We start from the raw sequence: 18,743 nt of genomic DNA, 5'->3' as shown, positions 1-18,743 counted from the left end.
CATCTTTGGAAAAAAAAACAGTACATGAAAGGGTATTTCACAATTATTAAGTATACGAAAGGGTATTTCACAATTATCAAGTACATGAAAGGGTATTTTGAGCATCTTCCATGGACTCTTCTCGCTCTACTCGTCTCCCTTGAATGCAAATTTCTCTAGACAAACACACTTTGATGTATGCTAGCCAAAGGGCTGGAGATCCAACATTCCTATGGTAGGAAGATCCTTACTAATTTGATGCACTATCACGACTTTGTCTCTTAAAAAAATTCAGATCTTAAGCACATGAAAGGGTATTTCACAATTATCAATTTTTGGACCCAAATTTTTATTTGTGAACCTTTAGTTACCCCAAGGTTGAGTTATTCACGACGTGAATAACTTGTCCAACTTTTTCACTTATCCCTCAAGATCAAGGTTACTCTTTTGATCAGCATTGTTTCCTTAGTTAGATAGATTTTTTGTTTTTGTTTTTCGAGCCGGGGTCAATTAGACTAGGCATCATTAATAAATAGGTTATCTCAAAAGACTTAGTTAGATAGACTAGGCATCATTAACAAAGACTTAGTTAGATAGACTAGGCGTCATTATTAAACAGGTTATCTCAAAAGATAATCATAGTGTGAAAATCAAAAGATAGTCACGCGTGAATAACCTGAGATAGTCACGGTTACAAAAAGATTTGGTTTTTCGCGTCAAGATTTTTTCGATGCCAAATCACTGCCAATAAAGTCCCACAACCTGTTTACAATGACCTTAGAAGGCCAAATACATGAAGTAATTTTTGCATGAATTTCTCAAGAAATTCACGGTTGTTAAAAACCTTGGTTTTTCATGCTATAAATTTTATATCCTTTTGTATCAAAATCACGTGGTGAATTTGGATGATCAAAATATTTCCTATGGACCTCTCAATATCCTCAATTGATTATAATATTCTGATGTGAATTTCTTAAGAAATTCATGGCGTGATTATCTAGAGGTTTTTCACACGTGAAAAACTTAGGATCTTCAACCGGTGAAAAAACTTTGGTTTTTCATGCTAGAATCTTTTATTTATAAGAGGATAAGATTCTCATGATAACATTATCAAATTTTGGCTAGATAATCTCACATTTTATGGTGTAATTTTTTGTGACTTTTTGCTGGCGCAATACAAAACACAATAACACTACATCATACGAAACATGCTAGAAGGGCCATCAATGGTATATGGTACCACAAGTCCACATTCCCATTAACAATTAACATATGCCATAACATGACACAAGGCACAAGGAGCAACACTCTCAACAAAAGTCATCCTCATTTGATAAAAGAAGTATTCGTACCAGGACTAGCGTATGTGATATTCTCACATATCACAAGACATTTGAAGATCTTACAACTGCCCATGCTCAAAATGTTCATTCCCATGCCAAAACCCTTTTCCATTACGAGACTCGAATGACTCTAAATTCAAGTACAATGTAAGCATTGTATATCATTTTTCTTTGTTTGAAATTAAATAGCGCATGCTAGAAAACTGTCGAGAAGAATAAAGAAAGATGTTGAAGTCTACAAATCCTTCCACGAGAATTTCACATTCTCCATTTTGCATTCAACTACGAGCATAGTTATAGCTATAGCATTAGAGCAACAACAGATAGCATTAGAAGCAACAATAACTCACAAAGGGTATAACAACTTGAAAGGACATCCAACACATTACACCAAACACTATTAGATGAAGTGTCATAGAAAAATATAGAATTTAAATTTCTGTATGTACTCAGATGTTTCTGCAACACTTAATACGTAAGTTTGTCTTGGCAACATGATTAATCAACAACAAATAGAACATCCGTTTACATCTTCTATTTCACAAGATATCTTGACATTTCAAAATTTAAGAAAAAATTTATTGATTTCGAATAACGCTTTAGGATAAAATGTTCTGTGTTAGTATGAATTCTACTGCATGTTTGTTCGAGGATGCACTTGTAAAGGCGGATAAAGCTACCCAAGCATTCTAGTTTTTTTTTTGGTTTTTTTTGGAAGAGGGTACTGAAATTACATGGCATGGGTAGCGTATAGAGAGCTCAAGGAAATGAATTAAATCAGTCGCATGCTGAATGCTTGGCTACCTTTGCCCTAGTGAATGTTGAATGCTTGGCTACCTCTGCCTTCCTGAACTTGCCAGTGTCATGGGTTCTTCCAAGAAGCCTCTCCTTGCTATGGGCGCACGGAAGCAGCTGGGCATCATGAGAAAACGTCACACGAAGAAACGCCCAGACCTCAAAGAAGAAACCCTCCGTCCTAGCAGTGCATCAGAGGAGAAAACTCTTTTTTCTAGCTTGGAGGAGGAGAATAAAGAACAGAAGGGTAAACCCCCTCCCAGAAGAGAGAAAGACCAGAAGAGAAAACCCTTTCCCCGTGCAGAGAAAGACCAGAAGAGGAAACCCTACCTTCAGACAGAACATGACCGCAAGCACAGAGACAATAAATTTGCCACTGAGAAAAGAAAACAACACGATGCAGCTGCAGGGCATGGACAGTCCTCCAATGCTGGCCTTTATCCTATCAGGTTTACATCCTTTTTCTTTTGCCCTAGAAGACACATTGATGCTTCTTATTCCCTTCGTTTTGGCAGTTCATAATGTGTCAGTATGTATGACTGTTGACATGTATATATGTATGCACATGCACTTGAATGGTTTGGAAGGCCATAAAGTGTATCCATTTATGTTTATATGTGTGTACATTATTATGTATGTATGTGTATGATGCATGAATGAAGAGGAGAGCCTTACATGATATAATTTTCTCCACTGCTTACATATGTGTATGATGCATGAATGAAGAGGAGAGCCTCACATGATATAATTTTCTCCACTACTTACATATGTACATCCATTTACACACATTCATGTTTAGTTGTCCATATACATTTTCCAATGCCAATGTTTTATTAGTAGAAGCAGTCCCTGCAGCCGAACAAGATGGGATCAAGGTTGGATCTCAATGGCACTTGTGTCTTAAAGTACTCCGATGCTACTTTGGGATATCAATGGCTAGAAGATTTTCTAGTTTTAAAAAAGGGGATCAAATATTGCAAGCAGTAGCTTCTAGTAGCTAATCTGAGGGGCAGCTTTTACCACTTGACAAAGGGTCCACTGTTCCACAAGGCTGCTGCGCCTTGCTTGGCCATGGCAGAGGTACTGGATGGTGAAACATTATTGTTGGCCAGTTGAGGCCTTGATTTCCATATAGCATCCCAACTATTACATTGTGGTATACTAGGGTGGGGAGAAGACATATATTCCCCTTCGTGACCAGCATCAAGGAGTGCCTTGCAGCCTCAGATGCATGTGCCAAGACAACTGAGGATATGCACAGTTTAGACTAGTTGAGTACTAGGGTTTAGTAGACCATTGTGATTCCTCTTTGAAGGGATGGGGTTGATGAATGATAGTGAAGTAATGTCAGTGGTTTGCATAGTTGTAGTCGCGTGGAGGCACAATAAAGGAGCGAAATTTTGAAAAAATGATTCATCTAATAAATAGCTTCACTTAAAGGCCTATGTAAAAATTTGGGGAGAAGAGAGAAAAACTCCAGGAGGGATGTGTATGATGATAAGACAGCCCAAACCTGCGTTAATAGAGTCGACTAGCTCTATTTTTGAAGTGCTTTTCCACTTTTTGACTAAAAGTGGTTGAACTAGCCCAAAATATCCACTCTATGCTTTCCTTGGCTTATACTCCAAGTTTTGGCCCAAAAATGAGAGCTGGTCGATTGGTTTTCAGTTTCCTAGTAGCCAAATACAACCATCTACTATCACCTGTCGTGACGAAAGTCACCCAAGGGTGTGGCCAAGGCTGGTCGACTTCATCTGGTGGCTGTTTTGAAGCTGGGCGAGTGTTTTACAGCAAAAGGAAGCTGCTGATCAGAAGAACGGGAAACAGAAAAGCTGGCCGATTTGAGGGAGAGACATCCTCTGCTGATCAGAGACCATCCGACTTGTGTGCTGGTGCTGGTTGACTCCTTTTGTGGCTACTGAGAGCTGGTTGACTGCTGCAAACAGCCCTTCAAGGCTGGTCGACTTGTTCTATGAGCCAGACAGGAGGATGATGAAGATGCAGGGTTGTCCCGGGCTCATGTGGGAGTGCTATGGGCTGTCCGTGGTTGTCCTACATGTGCTTTATGTCGGGAATGCTCTCTTGTGCTGAGGAACGACATCCAATTCAGTATATGTTTTTGTTTTGCATTCCTATTGTACTGGAAGAGATAGGTGCTAGCCAGTGGAGAATCCCTGGGCACCTGTGAAGTTGTATTTGGAAAGACTCCTTTTTGGTAATCTAACCATAAAGGGGGGGTGTCAGGCCCCTAGTGTGGTGTACTGTGCAGAGTTGTCATCTTCTTTTATCTGGCATGCTTATGTGTATTTTCAGTTTTCATGATTGATAAGATTTCCGTGTTACAGTTGCCCTTTTGTTTACATTGGTGTCAGAGCTTGGCTTTCTACAAAGCTTGTGCCTTATATGATGCTGGATATGGTTGTAAGGAGTCATTATTTGTGAGAGGAGGTTGGGATTTTGAGGTAGCCCTTGTCTTACTGTCGCGACTCGAAAGAGTTTACTTTTGGTTTAAGCTGCAGCGAGCGTGTGGAAAGACTTCGTGGCGCTCTTATCTGAGTAGGAGCACTGTTGCACCCTTGCAGTCTCTTCTGTATCATACTTGGGAAGCTGATAGAGAGTGATTCCGGGGCACGGAAATTCTTTTCTTTTTGAAAATATGGCAGATACATTATGGCCAGCCAGTCAAATCATTATGTGGAGGACTCTATCACTCGTATTCGCCGCATGCTGGAACAGGATAGAGACAGGGACCATGTTGGGGCTTTGGCAGATAACGATCCACCATTGTCTGCTAGGGCTAAGGATCAGTAGGATATTGATGCTTTGATGAATGAGCTTGAAGAGCTCTGTGCTTTGCAAAGGGACCCAAATGTACAGAGGGTTATTGAATCGAAGTCTCATGTCAAGGCTGATGTGGTCACTTTTGATGCAATTGTCCAACAGATGGGAATTGACAAACCTCGAGAGTTGGCTGTTGCCTATTTGAAAAGCCGTGGCGATGTTGTTTCCGATGATGAGGGCAAGTGGGTCTTCACACGGCAACCTCGCAGGCTATCCCGTGAAGGGAATTCCAATGATGATGTGAGAGGGCATGTAGCCCACACCAGTGATGTGAGGGCATGTAGCCCACACTTGTGATGTGAGAGGGCACGCAGCCCGAACTAGTGATGCAAGTGGGCATGTAGCCGAACAGATGTTCTGAGGGGGCTTGCAACCCATGCAACAGATATGAGGGGGCATGCAGCCCGAGGAGATGATTGCACAGCGAAAATGAAGACAACTGTTGTAGAGAGCAATACACAGATGAAAGAGAGAGAGAAGCTATGTAACTCTGTTATATACACCAATAAAATCCCTAAAAAATACAAGATGGAGTGTGGAGGCAAGGGGCCATTTTATGCCCCTGGCTGCTGGTCGCCCAGCCCATAAATAGCCGACAGTAGCCCTAGCTACCCACGACCAACAAAATACTCAGTCGGCCAGCACTGAGGGAGAGTCAGGCAGCCCCAAAATAGTTGGGCAGCAAAAACACAGTCGGCCAGCATTTGGGGGCAGCCGACAGCCTACCAACTCCTCCAGAAAAATAGGAAAAATATACGGAGAGTGAGGAAAAATGGGAAGACACTAAAACGGGCGGGCACACCCACAATAGAGGCCCTGACATAGTGTATAGACAGGAGATGACTGCTAACACCCCCTCTCAGCTCCTGGATGTGGAACCAGCCCCAGTGAGCTGGAGTGCGGTCGGAGCATAGCCTGAGGTAGAGACTTCATGAAGAGGTCTGTCGCATTGTCCTTCGTCGAACAACAAAGAAGCAAGTGTCACCAGCCAAGATCTTCTCACGAACAAAGTGATATTGTATCTCTATGTGCTTGGTTCGGGCATTGAAAGATTGGGTTCCGAGCAATAGCGATACAGCTCCTTCTGTGGAAACCCAATCTCGCCAAGCAACCTCTGCAGCCACACAACCTTGCAAGCAGCACCACAAGCAGCCTGGTACTCTGCCTCTGTAGATGACAAGGCAATAGTTGGTTGCCACTTGCTGCTCCAGGAAACAGCTCTTGAGCCGAGGGAAAAATTGTAGCTTGATGTAGATCTCCTCGTGTCTGGATCTCCTCCCTATTCTGAGTCACTCCAACCTTGGAGTCGAACTCAATCCTGCGTTTCACCTCCAGTGGTGTAGAAGAGTCCAAGATCCTTCACATAGTTGTTACGAGGCGCGCCTCTAGCAGTTAGAGGCGTACGACTGCCTAATCGAGGCGTCCACAAATATATATATATATATTTTTTGCTGGTTTGAGTCTTTAGATGGGGGCTTTAAGGGCCCAAGGCAGCCCCTCTCACACACACTCTCTCTCAGCTGCATCTTCAGGCGTATGCTTTTTCAAGAGGAGACTGGCGGGCTGGTTCGGCTGCAGCATAGGGAGGTGCGCTTTTCTCTTGGATGGTTGGTCAGCAGGGCGCACAGGACTGAAGCGCGCTCTCTCTCTCTCCTCTGTTCGCTACTGTCGCCGCCGCCTTCTCCCTGGGCCGCCCTTGCTCACCGCCGCCTTCGCTGTTCCTCTGTTCACTTCCGCCCTCTTCGCCACTGACGGCCAGTACTGCTGGCAGTATGCTGGGTCGCCTCCCTCTCCGCTAGGGTGTGTGGCCCCCTTTCCCCACCCACCCTTGCTCAGGCCCCCAAGGCAGCAACATAACTCTTTCTTGTTGGGGTAAAGGCGTTATGCCCACCCTTATAGTGTGTACAAGCCCATAAGTTATAGTACATAGTACACTTAGTACTTTTAATGTACTAAGTGCACTATGTGTACTAGTGCAATATACATGTGTGATAGGGGAGTCACACACTCATGCCTCATGAGTTGACTTATCCCCACAACTCTCTCTCTCTCTCTCTCCCTTGCTTCTCTGTGTATGTCTCCCATGAATGAACTCTAAACCCTAATTCAGTTTTCTCCCATCAACTGGTATCAGAGCCTGCAGGTCGACTAGGGGTTGACGCTGAGTTTCTTCAGAATCGCGTAGCTGAAGCTGAAGCTGGAGCAGGCTCGTCCTCTCTGTTTGATCGAGCAAAGAAAACTTGTGTTAGCTCAGTGCTGGGCGTGAACGAAAGCAGCATCACCAACCCCCTGCGTGTAGCGCCAGCGCTAGGCGGCAGCAGCAAGTAGCCTACGCTGCCCAACAGGCCAGCCCAAGTTGCGTGTAGCACCAGCGCTTGGCGAAGGCAGCAGTACAAGGCGAAGCTAGGCGAAGGCAAGGCGTGTAGCGCTGGGCGTAGAAGAAGCGATAGGCAAAGCGTGAGCGTTGGCTGGCGCTAGGCGAAACTGAAGCGAGCGAAGCGCTGGATCCGACGTGAGCGAAGTAGCGAGCACTAAGCGAAGGCTCCGTTCCAATTCAATCCATATTCGCCGGAAGCGTAGCCCCCTCCTTAGGCCCTTCGCCCTTGACCTTGGCTGCCCAGGACAACCCACGCAGCCAGCCCACGTGGCTGCCCAGGCTGCCCAACCAGCACAACTGGCTGCCCACAGCCAGGTGGGGCTGCCCAGCTGCTTCAGAAACTGCCCAGCATCGAAGTCGCCGCCACCACCGCCTCCGTCTCAACCTGCAAGTCAAGAAACTCAGAAAAATCAGAAATTTCAGAGGTATTTGCCTTCAATATTTTGGGAATTTCTTATCAATTCAAGCAATTGAGCAGGTACAGGTGCCCAATTGCTCAATTTTTGAGCAAAATTGGCAAAATTGGGTGACATTGGTCACAATCAGGATCAATTTGCAGGAAATTGGATGTCGAAATTTGGGGCTTTTGATGTAATTGTGCAATTAAGCACTCATACATGCTGTATGATGTGAAAAATCGCACATTTGGGCAAAATTGCAGCAAATTGCAGTGCAAATTAAGGGGCTTTTGTGTCGATTTGGTTGATTTGCATGCAGGCAATCGCATTTGATGCTGTGGATAATGTGTTGATGCCTTACAAGCACTCAATGTGCCTGTAAATCAAGGGGCTTTCATGTATTGGATGTATATGTGGCCAGGGGAAAGCATCGTGAACACTCTGGATGCCTTCATGTGCGTCAATGTACCATGTATGATCAGCAATTGATCTTAAATCAAGGGGCTTTTCAAGTTTGTATGCTTGTTGAGCTTGGCAAAGCAACAGGTGAGACTTTTATGCCTTGAATCCTCAAAAATCAGCTTGCAGTCAAGGGGCTTTTGCCCAATTTCTGTTCGGGACTGTTGTATGCAGTGTACACGACTGTAAAAGTCTGATTTTCACTCATTTGGACAGCCAGGAGAGCATTTATTGCTATTGTACTTGCTGGTACAGATTTGGCACAGCTTTGTGCATGTTTTGGCATGGCTGTACACTATTTTGAGTGACCAAAAGGTTCAATTTCAGCTGCTGAAATTGCCGGTACAGGTTTGGTACATCATTGGTGAGCACTTGGTACTGCTGTACAGTACTTTGGAAGGGCAAAAGAGCACATTTAAGGTGCTGTCCAAAATCTGCAGCAACCAGATTTTGGTGTTTTCATCACATAAAGTGGGAGAAAAGTTGCATTCTTGCTTCCGCAGTGGGAGATAAAGCTTGGGAGAACATTTGTGAGCACTTTGTGTGCTCTGGGTGCAGTGTTTGCACATCTTGGGTACAGTGTTTGCACATTTGCAGGGAGTCAGGCATTAAAGGTTGCATATTGCTATGGCAACCACAGGTGAGAGCTCTTCATTGCTTCACATCAAGAAGCTTGAAGGCTCGCAGAATTATGACATTTGGCAAACCCAGTGCTACAATGTGTTGCTTCAGAAAAAGCAGCACAAGCCTATCAAAGAAAGGGGTGTGATGCCCGCTTCTCTTACTGCTGAAGAGTGGGAAGATATGGATGAGCTGGCAAGATCTACTATCATGTTGTCTGTGTGTCAGACTCATTACTTTTCAGCATTCGTGAAGAGAAGACAGCTTGGGGAATGTGGCAAAGATTGCAGGACTTGTATGCCCAACAAAGTGCCTCAAGCAAAGTGTATTGGTTGAAGAAACTCATAGGCCTTCAGATGAAGGAAGGGGCGTCTATGACAGCCCATCTAAATGAGTTTAATGGTATTGTCAGCCAGGTCATTAATCAAAAGTTGGCGATGGACGATGAGTTCAAAGCCACTTTTTTGTTATGCACTTTGCCAGAGAGTTGGGACACATTCAGGACAGCCACTAGCAATTCGAATGCTATGCTGTCATATGCAGATGTTGAGGGTGCTCTTCTTCAAGAAGAGATGAACAGGAAAAACAACTCTGTTGGAAAGTCCAATGCAATGAATGCACGTGGGAGATCCCAGCAAAGGGGGAAAAGCCAAGAAAGGGGAAGGAGCAAGTCTCGCTCCAAAAAGGATTTGGAATGCCATTATTGTGGCAAGAAGGGACACATTAAAAAGCAATGCTACAAATGGAAAAATGATCAAAAAGAAAAGGGAAAAGGCAAAGACAAAGAGAAGGATGAAGCCAAAGATGTAAAGCCAAAGGGCAAAAGTGGAGTCAAGATCGAAGAAATCAATGTGTCACATGCAGGTGACAGTGAGGATGAGGTCCTATTTACTTCTTCACTTGATGCCCATTCACTTCTTACAGGTGGTCATGGTATGCACTCATGGATCATTGATTCAGGTGCCTCCTTTCATGTCACAGGTTGCAGAGACTTGTTTGTCAGGTACACTGCTGGCAATGAAGGAGTGGTTTATTTGGGTGATAACCATGCATGCAAAATTCTTGGCAGAGGTGATGTGAGGCTTGTGTTTTCAGATGGCTCACAGCTTATGCTCCATGATGTCAGGCATGTGCCTGAGATCAAGAAGAACCTGCTTTCTACTGGACAGCTTGATGATGCTGATTATGTTACCACATTTGGTAGTGGAAAGTGGAAAATTAGTAAGGGCTCACTGATTGTTGCCAGAGGCTCTAAGGTGGACACTCTTTACTTTATGCATGCAGGTGTTTGTCACCATGCTAATGTAAATGCAACCGAGCTGCCGGAAATTTCTATGTGGCATAGCTGGTTGGGACACATGAGTGTCAAGGGAATGGAGCAATTGTCTCGTTTGGGTTACTTGCCTTCTCTAAAGTTTTCAAGTTTTCAGTTTTGTGAGCATTGTATATATGGTAGGCAACTACAGTGCCCCCACAAGAAAGCTCTTGGACAGAAAGATGCTCAGTTAGAGCTTGTGCATACAGATGTATGTGAGATGCCTCAGCTTTCTTTGGGAGGGGCAAAATATTTTGTGTCTTTTATAGATGATGCCACACGCAAGGTGTGGGTTTATCCTCTTCGCTTGAAGAGTGATACATTCTCAGTGTTTCAGAAGTTTGTTGCTCTTGTTGAGAATCAAACTGGCAAAACACTGAAGGCTTTGCGTTCCGACAATGGTGGAGAGTATACGTCCAAACAGTTTCAGGACTTTTGTGATGCTAAAGGCATCAAGAGGGAGCTCTCTACTCCTTATGATCCTCCACAAAACGGGACAGCAGAGAGGATGAACAGGACCATACAGGAGAAGGTCCGTTCTATGTTGTCACATGCTGCATTACCTCATGGTTTTTGGGCTGAAGCTGTTATGACAGCCGTTCACCTTATAAACAGGTCACCTAACACGAGGCTTGGTGGGAAAGTGCCAGAAGAAGTATGGACAGGGAAGCCTCCGTCATACAAGCACTTGAGAGTGTTTGGTTGCGTTGCGTACGTGCACATACGCAGGGAAATGCGCACCAAACTTGATCCTAAGTCTCACAAATGCATATTCCTAGGATATGGTGACAGAGGTGAAATGGGGTATAGACTTTGGGATCCCATGAATAGAAAGATCATACGCAGCAATGATGTCATTTTTGATGAAACATGCATGTATAAGGAGCCTGCAAGGCAACAGGAGCCTGGCAGAGTCATCTTTGATGATGATGGACATCATGGACAACAACAAAGGGCTGTAAATTAGCCATTACAGCAGGAAAACCAGCCCTTAAATGGTGCTGAAAATGGTCCAAATGGACAGCCAGATATGGCAGAAGATATCCCTATGGATATACCACAGTTGGAGGAGATACCGGGCATGATTTTTCAGCCTTATGGCATGGAACAGGAGCCACCAATGGGTGATATGCAGGCTGGACAGCAACCTGCAAATGATGGTCATTGGGTACTGAGGTCCACAAGACCCTCCAGAGCCCCTGACAGGTTTGTTCCAGGGGTTGACTACTTGATGCTCACTGACTGTGGGGAGCCCTCATGTTATAAGGAGGCTTTACAGAGGGCAGACAAAGCTCTTTGGGAGCGTGCCATGAAGTCAGAGATGGATTCTCTGCATAAAAATGGAACTTGGATGTTGGTGCCTTAGCCTGCAGGGAAGAAGGTTTTGCCATGCAAGTGGGTATACAGGCTCAAAGTTGCATCAGATGCAAAGCCAAGATACAAAGCCAGATTAGTGGCTAAGGGCTTCAAGCAGGAATATGGTGTGGACTTTGAGGAGATCTTCTCTCCAGTGGTCAAAATGACCACACTTAGAGCTGTGTTAGCTTTGGTTGCACATGATGATCTGGACTTGATTCAGATGGATGTGAAGACTGCTTTTCTTCACGGTGATCTCCATGAGGAGATATATATGCAGCAGCCAGAGGGTTATGCAGTGAGTGGAAAGGAGAAGCTTGTATGCAAGCTGAAAAAGAGTCTTTATGGGCTCAAACAGGCACCAAGAGAATGGTATCATAAATTTGATACATTCATGAAATCTCAGAAATTCAAGAGAAGTGACATAGATCACTGCTTGTACACCAAGAAAGCTTTGGATGGCAGTCTATTGATTCTCATTTTGTATGTTGATGATATGTTGATTGCCGGGAAATCTCGTAAAGAGATGGATGCTTTGAAGAAGAGGCTACATGAAACCTTTGATATGAAGGATTTGGGTGATGCAAATCACATCTTGGGTATGCGGATACTTCGGGACAGAAATCAGCATGTGTTGTATTTGTCTCAGAAGGAATACATTGGCAAAGTCTTGCAGAGGTTCAATATGGACGGGGGGAAGAAGGCTAGTACTCCTTTGCCTCCATATGTGAAACTCAGTGCTATGGACAGCCCACAGTCAGATAGAGACAGGGCTGATATGGCCAAGATTCCGTATGCTTCAGCTTGTGGCAGTCTCATGTATGCCATGGTTGCTACTAGGCCGGACATTGCATTTGCAGTGGGAGTGGTTTCTAGATACATGGCCAACCCTGGCAAGAAGCATTGGGAAGCAGTGAAAGGTGTCATGAGATACCTGAAGGGCACACAGGATTTGTGCATTTGCTTTGGCAAACAGGATGCATTAGTGCATGGTTACACGGATTCGGATTATGCCGGTCATCCAGATAACCGGAAGTCTACTACCGGTTATGTATTTACATTCACAGGAGGTGCTGTGTCATGGATATCCAGGATGCAGAAGTGCACAGCCTTATCTACTACAGAGGCCGAGTATATTGCAGCCACAGAGGCTTGCAAGGAGGCATTATGGCTATCTCGGTTAGTGGTTGATTTGGGCTATACAGGGGATATTCCATTGTTGCATTGTGACAGTCAGAGTGCCATCCAGTTGGCAAAGAACCCTGTCTTTCATGCAAAGACGAAGCATGTGGATGTGAAGTATCACTTCATCAGAGAGGTGATAGAGAACAAGCAAATTCAGCTTGTTAAGATTCACACGGATGACAACCCGGCTGATCTGTTGACGAAGAGTTTGCCTCCGGAGCAGTTTGCTCATTGCAGACACTTGATGGGCATTGGATGAGGCCAGTTTCAGCCTTGATATGGCCTTGTATATTATCATGTACATGCTGATTTTTCTTTTCCTTTACTTAAGGGCACTTTGCCTTTAAGTGGGAGGTTGTTGGGGTAAAGGCGTTATGCCCACCCTTATAGTGTGTACAAGCCCATAAGTTATAGTACATAGTACACTTAGTACTTTTAATGTACTAAGTGCACTATGTGTACTAGTGCAATATACATGTGTGATAGGGGAGTCACACACTCATGCCTCATGAGTTGACTTATCCCCACAACTCTCTCTCTCTCTCTCCCTTGCTTCTCTGTGTATGTCTCCCATGAATGAACTCTAAACCCTAATTCAGTTTTCTCCCATCATTTCTCTCTCCTCAATCTCGAGGAATGGCCCTTAGTCTCCAAGAGAAACTCGAGGCCCTCGAGACGGCAATGAAGGCACTAATCAAGGAGAATAAGAAGACATCCGATTCCAACCTCAATGAGGTGGAGAACAAACTACATCGGCACATCATGGCCCTCGAAGCACGGGTTACGGGCCTTGAACAAGAGAACACAGCACTCAAGGAGGAGGTGAGTGCATTGAAAGTGGAACTGGTAGCCGTCAAGAACACCGAGAAGGAAGAAGGGGAGATCAATGAGAACACTCTCACGGCCATCAAAGAAGAGATCTCCAAGGAGATCACAAAGGACATGGAGGGAAAACTCGAAGCCAAGCAGTCAGGATGGGTTGAGGTGGTGAAGAAGAATATCTGCAAAGAAGTGAGGGAGGAGACTCAAAGGGAAGAACATCAAATCATTCACACCACCATTGAGGAGGAGAAGATGAGGCATGCCTGCCGCCTCAACATTCGAAGGTATAGCCGAGACACCCAACTCCACTCCCGAGAAAGATGGACAGCTTCTATGCATGAAGCTAGGCTACAGGGAAGAGGACCCTCTCCCCTTCACCAAAGCATGGAGAGCCGGGAAAGACTCAACACGCAAGCGAGCCCTCATCCTACAGTTTGCAGGAGAGACGGAGAGGGTCACCTTCATGAGGAAGAGGGTCATACTACGAGGCTTAGAGGGAGCTCCTATTTTCTTGGATGATGATCTCACGAGGATGCAGCTAGAGCATAGGAGAGCTTGCATGCCACGAGTCTTACACGCGAGGAGAGAAGGCAAGAAGGCCTTCTATCGAGATGGTCGGGTCATCATTGATGGCCGGCCCATGGATTAGCGGTTTGGCGCCTATGGGACACAGACCAGGCCACTGACAGAGATACACATGGGAGTATGGAACTGTAATGGTTCACTATGGGTGCAGCCTGGACAATTGGAGCATGTTATGGTGGGGAGAGACATCATACTTCTGCCAGAGAGAGGGCTACCTTGAGTAGAGGGATTCCAGTGGGAGTCAGCATACAGGAGGACCACACGCCAGGGTACCTTGAGAGGGTCGGGGGGGGGATAGTAGTTCTATTCAGACAGGAGCTACAGGGGAGAGTGAGAGTGGTAGCACAGGATCCAGAGGCCAGATACATGTGGATCAGCTTACAGCTCTCACAGGACAGGGTTATATACATAGCCCTATGTTACTTTCCTCCATCAGGATCCTCCTATGTCATTACAGAGCACATGCCACAGGAGGAGGAGACAGGAGCCTCGCCATACACTTGTCTGTCAGAGGAGATTATGCATTATTCTACACTAGGGGAAGTATTTCTTACGGGTGACTTCAATGCCCACACACAGAGCAGACAGTGTGAGGTGTATGACTATGATGACATGGAGATCCTCCACCCTGTGGATCCAGAGGAGATAGGGGCTAGTCGGGCATCAGAGGACATTGGACCATACAGAGGACATTATGGGGATCACTTACTAGAGTTGGGAGCTAGGCATCGTCTCATTATTTATAACGGGATGCTACAGTGGCTGGGATCAGGAGGGCTGACATGCTTCCCACATGGGGGTCATACACGGACCGGAGGCACGGTGGTGGACTACATTATGGGATCTTTGGAGGCATCACAGCTTGTCACCTCATTCTCCATCCCACCTCATCCTATTGGGGCAGATCATACATACTTGGCATTTTCACTAGCCGGATCACCAGTATCACCAGCCCCCCACATACCGACGCCACACACTACCATCTACTTCACACATGACATGGCAAACATATACACTGGCAGAGTAGAGGATGGGCTCCTACTCATGGATCCCCTGGCACCTATGGATACTATTACAGCCCAGCTGGCATCACTCCTACACACGGCTGCATTACAGAGCTTCCCACATCGTGTCCACTCAGGAGAGCCTGCGAGATCTGGGACTATGCCCCAGAACAGATGGTATGATGACGAGTGCAGAGCCCTATACTCACGGCTCCGCATACAGCGAGCCTTGGGAGCCATCACAGAGCAGGAGTCGAGGACAGAGATGAGGAGACTTACTCGCCGCAAAAGGCAGGCCTTCGCAGAGATACATGAGCTAGAGATCTTTCATTTCTTCATGAGTAGAGATAGCACTATCTCATGGCGGGACTTCAGAGAGCCCTGGACACTGACACCCATTGCAGACCCACAGACATGGCACACATGCAGAGGGCCTATACCACGCCCCACAGCAGCCACCTATACCTCAGCCACAGGAGCCTCGACCTACCACAGCTAGCTTCTTTACCCACTCGATGGTAAAGGAAGCTATCCGTCGCCTACAGCATGGACGGGCCGCCGACCATATGGGCCTACAGGGTGAGCATCTCATATATGCACTAGATTCTTTGGCTCCTTTTCTTGCACACTTGTTTAACAGGGCACTAGTAGAGGGTTTGCCTGCGGAGTGGACGATGCACACCATTGTGCCGATCCACAAAACAGGGGATATGCTCGATCCGAGCAACTACACGACGGTTATGGTTGGCCACGTGTTGGCCAAACTCTATGGTGCAGTGTTGGAGTAAGAGCGTAGCTTATACGCTGAGCGAGCAGGTTTACGCTCATCAGGGCAGGCAGGCTTCAGGAGAGCTTTCTCTACCATTGACCATGTATTCACTTTGAGATGTATGATTGATCAGGCCAGAGTGAGGAAGAGAAAGCTCTATTGCTGCTTTGTGGATTTCCGCAAGGCATTTGACACAGTACCACGAGAGAGGCTCTTTCAGCGCTTGCAGTCTCTTGGCATACCCCCAGATATGACATGGGGCATCTATGCATTATATAAGCAGGTTTTTGGGCGAGTCAGATGCCTAGGAGGTATGTCCGAGACTATTGCTAGCACCATTGGTGTGAAGCAAGGTTGCCCACTTTCCCCCACGCTATTTGGGTGTCATGACCCTGTGAAAGTGGAACAGCACAAGTGTGGGCATGGTGGTTGGTGAGCAAGATAAATATTAAATGATTCATATTTTGGGGTGCCCGGATAAATGGTATGATGTGTGGACATCTTCAAGTGTGAAGGGGGACCAAGGACATTAATATTTTTAATGTTTTAACCTTGGGTGGCTCCTAGGCATAAGTGGCCCTTAGGAACTTTAATGAATATTAAAAAAAGGGGGCACTCCAAATCTGATGAAGATCTGTGTTCTGCTCCACCTTGTCTCCTTTCCCTTCATGCCCTGTTCTTGAAGTCTTTCTTTGGTCTTCTTTTCCTAAGTATCGAGTTTGGCACTCTCACTTCACCCCTTGGAGGATCATCCTCCCTTGGAACCATTGCCTGAAAGCCTTTCGTGGTATGCGCCAATTGGCATTTGACTCACAAGATTGCCATTCCCCTTGGGTCTTGTGGAACACCACCAAACAACCTCTTGGGAACTTCTTCCATGTCTCGTGTTACTCTCCTTGGACTGTGCACCTTCATTTGGGACTGAATCAGTGTTTAGCCTTACTGAGCTTGATGCTCTGATACCAATGTAACATGCGGAAGCCATGGGAGTCTTCTTTCAGCCCTAAACACCTTCGTGGAACATGCTTACGCAAAACACAAGCAAGAGAGAGAGAGAGAGAGAGAGAGAGAGAGAGAGAGAGAGAGAGAGAGAGCTGTATTTTTAGTATATTCTATATAGTATAAAAGGTACATTCATGGCAAGCCATAGGCTTGATAGTACTCATCTCCTGTCCCTACATATTACTCAGTAGGGAGTGAGGGCCTTTGTTGTGGATGTGCCCGCCCTGTGTGAAGGGGGGGGTGTATTTTTTCTGTTCATGTTTTGGTCGGCTGTAGTTAGTGACTAACCAGGAGGGGCCCAATGAGGGGATGGCCGACCAGGTGGCACTGGTTGTGGCTAGCCGACTGGGCCTAGCCTGGTCGTGGGCATCTCATGGGACTATCGGCCTATTTTAGGCTGGCCGACCAGCAGCCCCTTCTTGTATATATTGCATCCTTGCCCCCCCACACCAATTTTGTACCGGATCTCTTGTGTATATAGTAGAGTTTATACAGCTTCTCTTTCTTGCAGTTCTACGTTTTATTTCTCAGAGTAGTTTGTCTCATTTCCGTTGTCCATTTTGACATGGTATAAGAGCCCCAGGTGACTTGAAGCTTGGAGACGGTGAGAGCGTGAGGGTTTGCTGTTTTTTGGTGATTGGAGAATTTATGGGCTGTTTGGGACCTAGAGAAGGAGGTAGAAGGCAGCCATCATTACTAGACAGCCACCTTGCAAAGCAGTTGCAACCTCTTCTTCATTTTTTTCCCCACCCACGCTCCCTTTACAAGACCTTGTGAACCCCTAAGATGGCAGATTTGCTCGAGATGGCTGAGAAGCATGTGAAGAACCCCACCCTCCCGACATTCTCATTGGATCGACAGTTGGACGGGACCAACTATGGCATCTAGAAGGTAATGATGGAGTCTGTCTTGGATTCTTATGATTTAGCTGATGTCATTGTGGTTAGAGTTCCAAGGCCAGAGTTGGAGGAGGAGGAGCTTTCACTTTCTACCATAGTTGTTTGAAAACGCGTTTTTTTTATGGAATAAAAAATGTGAATGTTTAGAAACGTTTTTTTTTGGAACGCGTTTTTTTGCAAATGATTTTTTTTTTGGTAAAAAAAACCTTGGATAACGTGTGTCGCCTATCCTACGTTTTTTTTTTGGCTTCTTCGAAGTTGCTGCTGCCACCCTCCACCGTACACAACCTGCTATTCGCGCGCAACCTGGTGCTGACATTGCTCTGCCTGCTGCTCCAGGCCTGCTCTCGCATGCTCACTTCTACTCCACTGTCCACACCCTTGCTCCCGCTGCAGCAGCCTCCGCCTCTCTACTGCTCCCACTGGCCACCTCAAGGGCCAAGGCTGAGACCTGCTTCAGTCTCTGGAGTTTGCACTGTGCAGGCTGCACCCTGGTCCCTCCTATCTGCTGCAGGCAGTAACCTGCTCAGTGCTCCTGCCTCTCTATTGCTCCCACAGGCCACGGTCCACCTCAAGGCTCAGACTTGCTTCAAAGTTCAGTCTCTGCACTGTGCAGGCTGCACCTTGGTCCCTCCTATCTACTGCAGGCAGCAACCTGCTCAGTGCTCCCACCTCCCTACTGGGCTCTAGGTAGATTTCGGGGTGCCTCAATACATGGCACCCCGTTGACCCTGGTAGCCGGTCACCCGGCTTTGGGACTTAGAAATTTTTCTAAGTCCCAGTGCCATGTCCAAACATTGGTCCGTGCAAAATGTTACGAACATATGTACAGATACATGTCTAGACGTCACGTGTATAGGCATGTGGGAGGTGGGATTCGAACCCAGTACCTCCCTCGTCCCAAGCACGTGCCTTACCCACTCCACTATGGCACAATCGTGACCAACCCATGTTTGCGCATGTATATAGCCCGGTGTTTATACATAGACGCCT

The 18,743-nt window shown here is 46.1% G+C and overlaps 1 protein-coding gene across 1 annotated transcript in view; it reads left to right on the top strand.

Annotated features, from left to right (window-relative positions):
- The first annotated feature begins 1,955 nt into the window (after window positions 1-1,955).
- The window catches only part of PUM23 (pumilio 23), a 78,741-nt gene continuing 61,953 nt past the window's right edge, over window positions 1,956-18,743 (top strand). The window contains exon 1 of the mRNA XM_086772328.1: window positions 1,956-2,566. Coding sequence (XP_086628454.1) covers window positions 2,148-2,566 — 419 coding nt within the window. The 5' untranslated portion in view covers window positions 1,956-2,147. The remainder of the gene's footprint in view (window positions 2,567-18,743) is intronic.

The sequence above is a fragment of the Cibotium barometz genome, chromosome 32, assembly GCF_041138505.1.
Source record: "Cibotium barometz isolate CiBa-2024 chromosome 32, ASM4113850v1, whole genome shotgun sequence".
In the NCBI taxonomy this organism is placed as follows: domain Eukaryota; kingdom Viridiplantae; phylum Streptophyta; class Polypodiopsida; order Cyatheales; family Cibotiaceae; genus Cibotium; species Cibotium barometz.
Note: the sequence above shows the minus strand (reverse complement) of the source record. Positions and strands in the feature narration are given on the sequence as shown.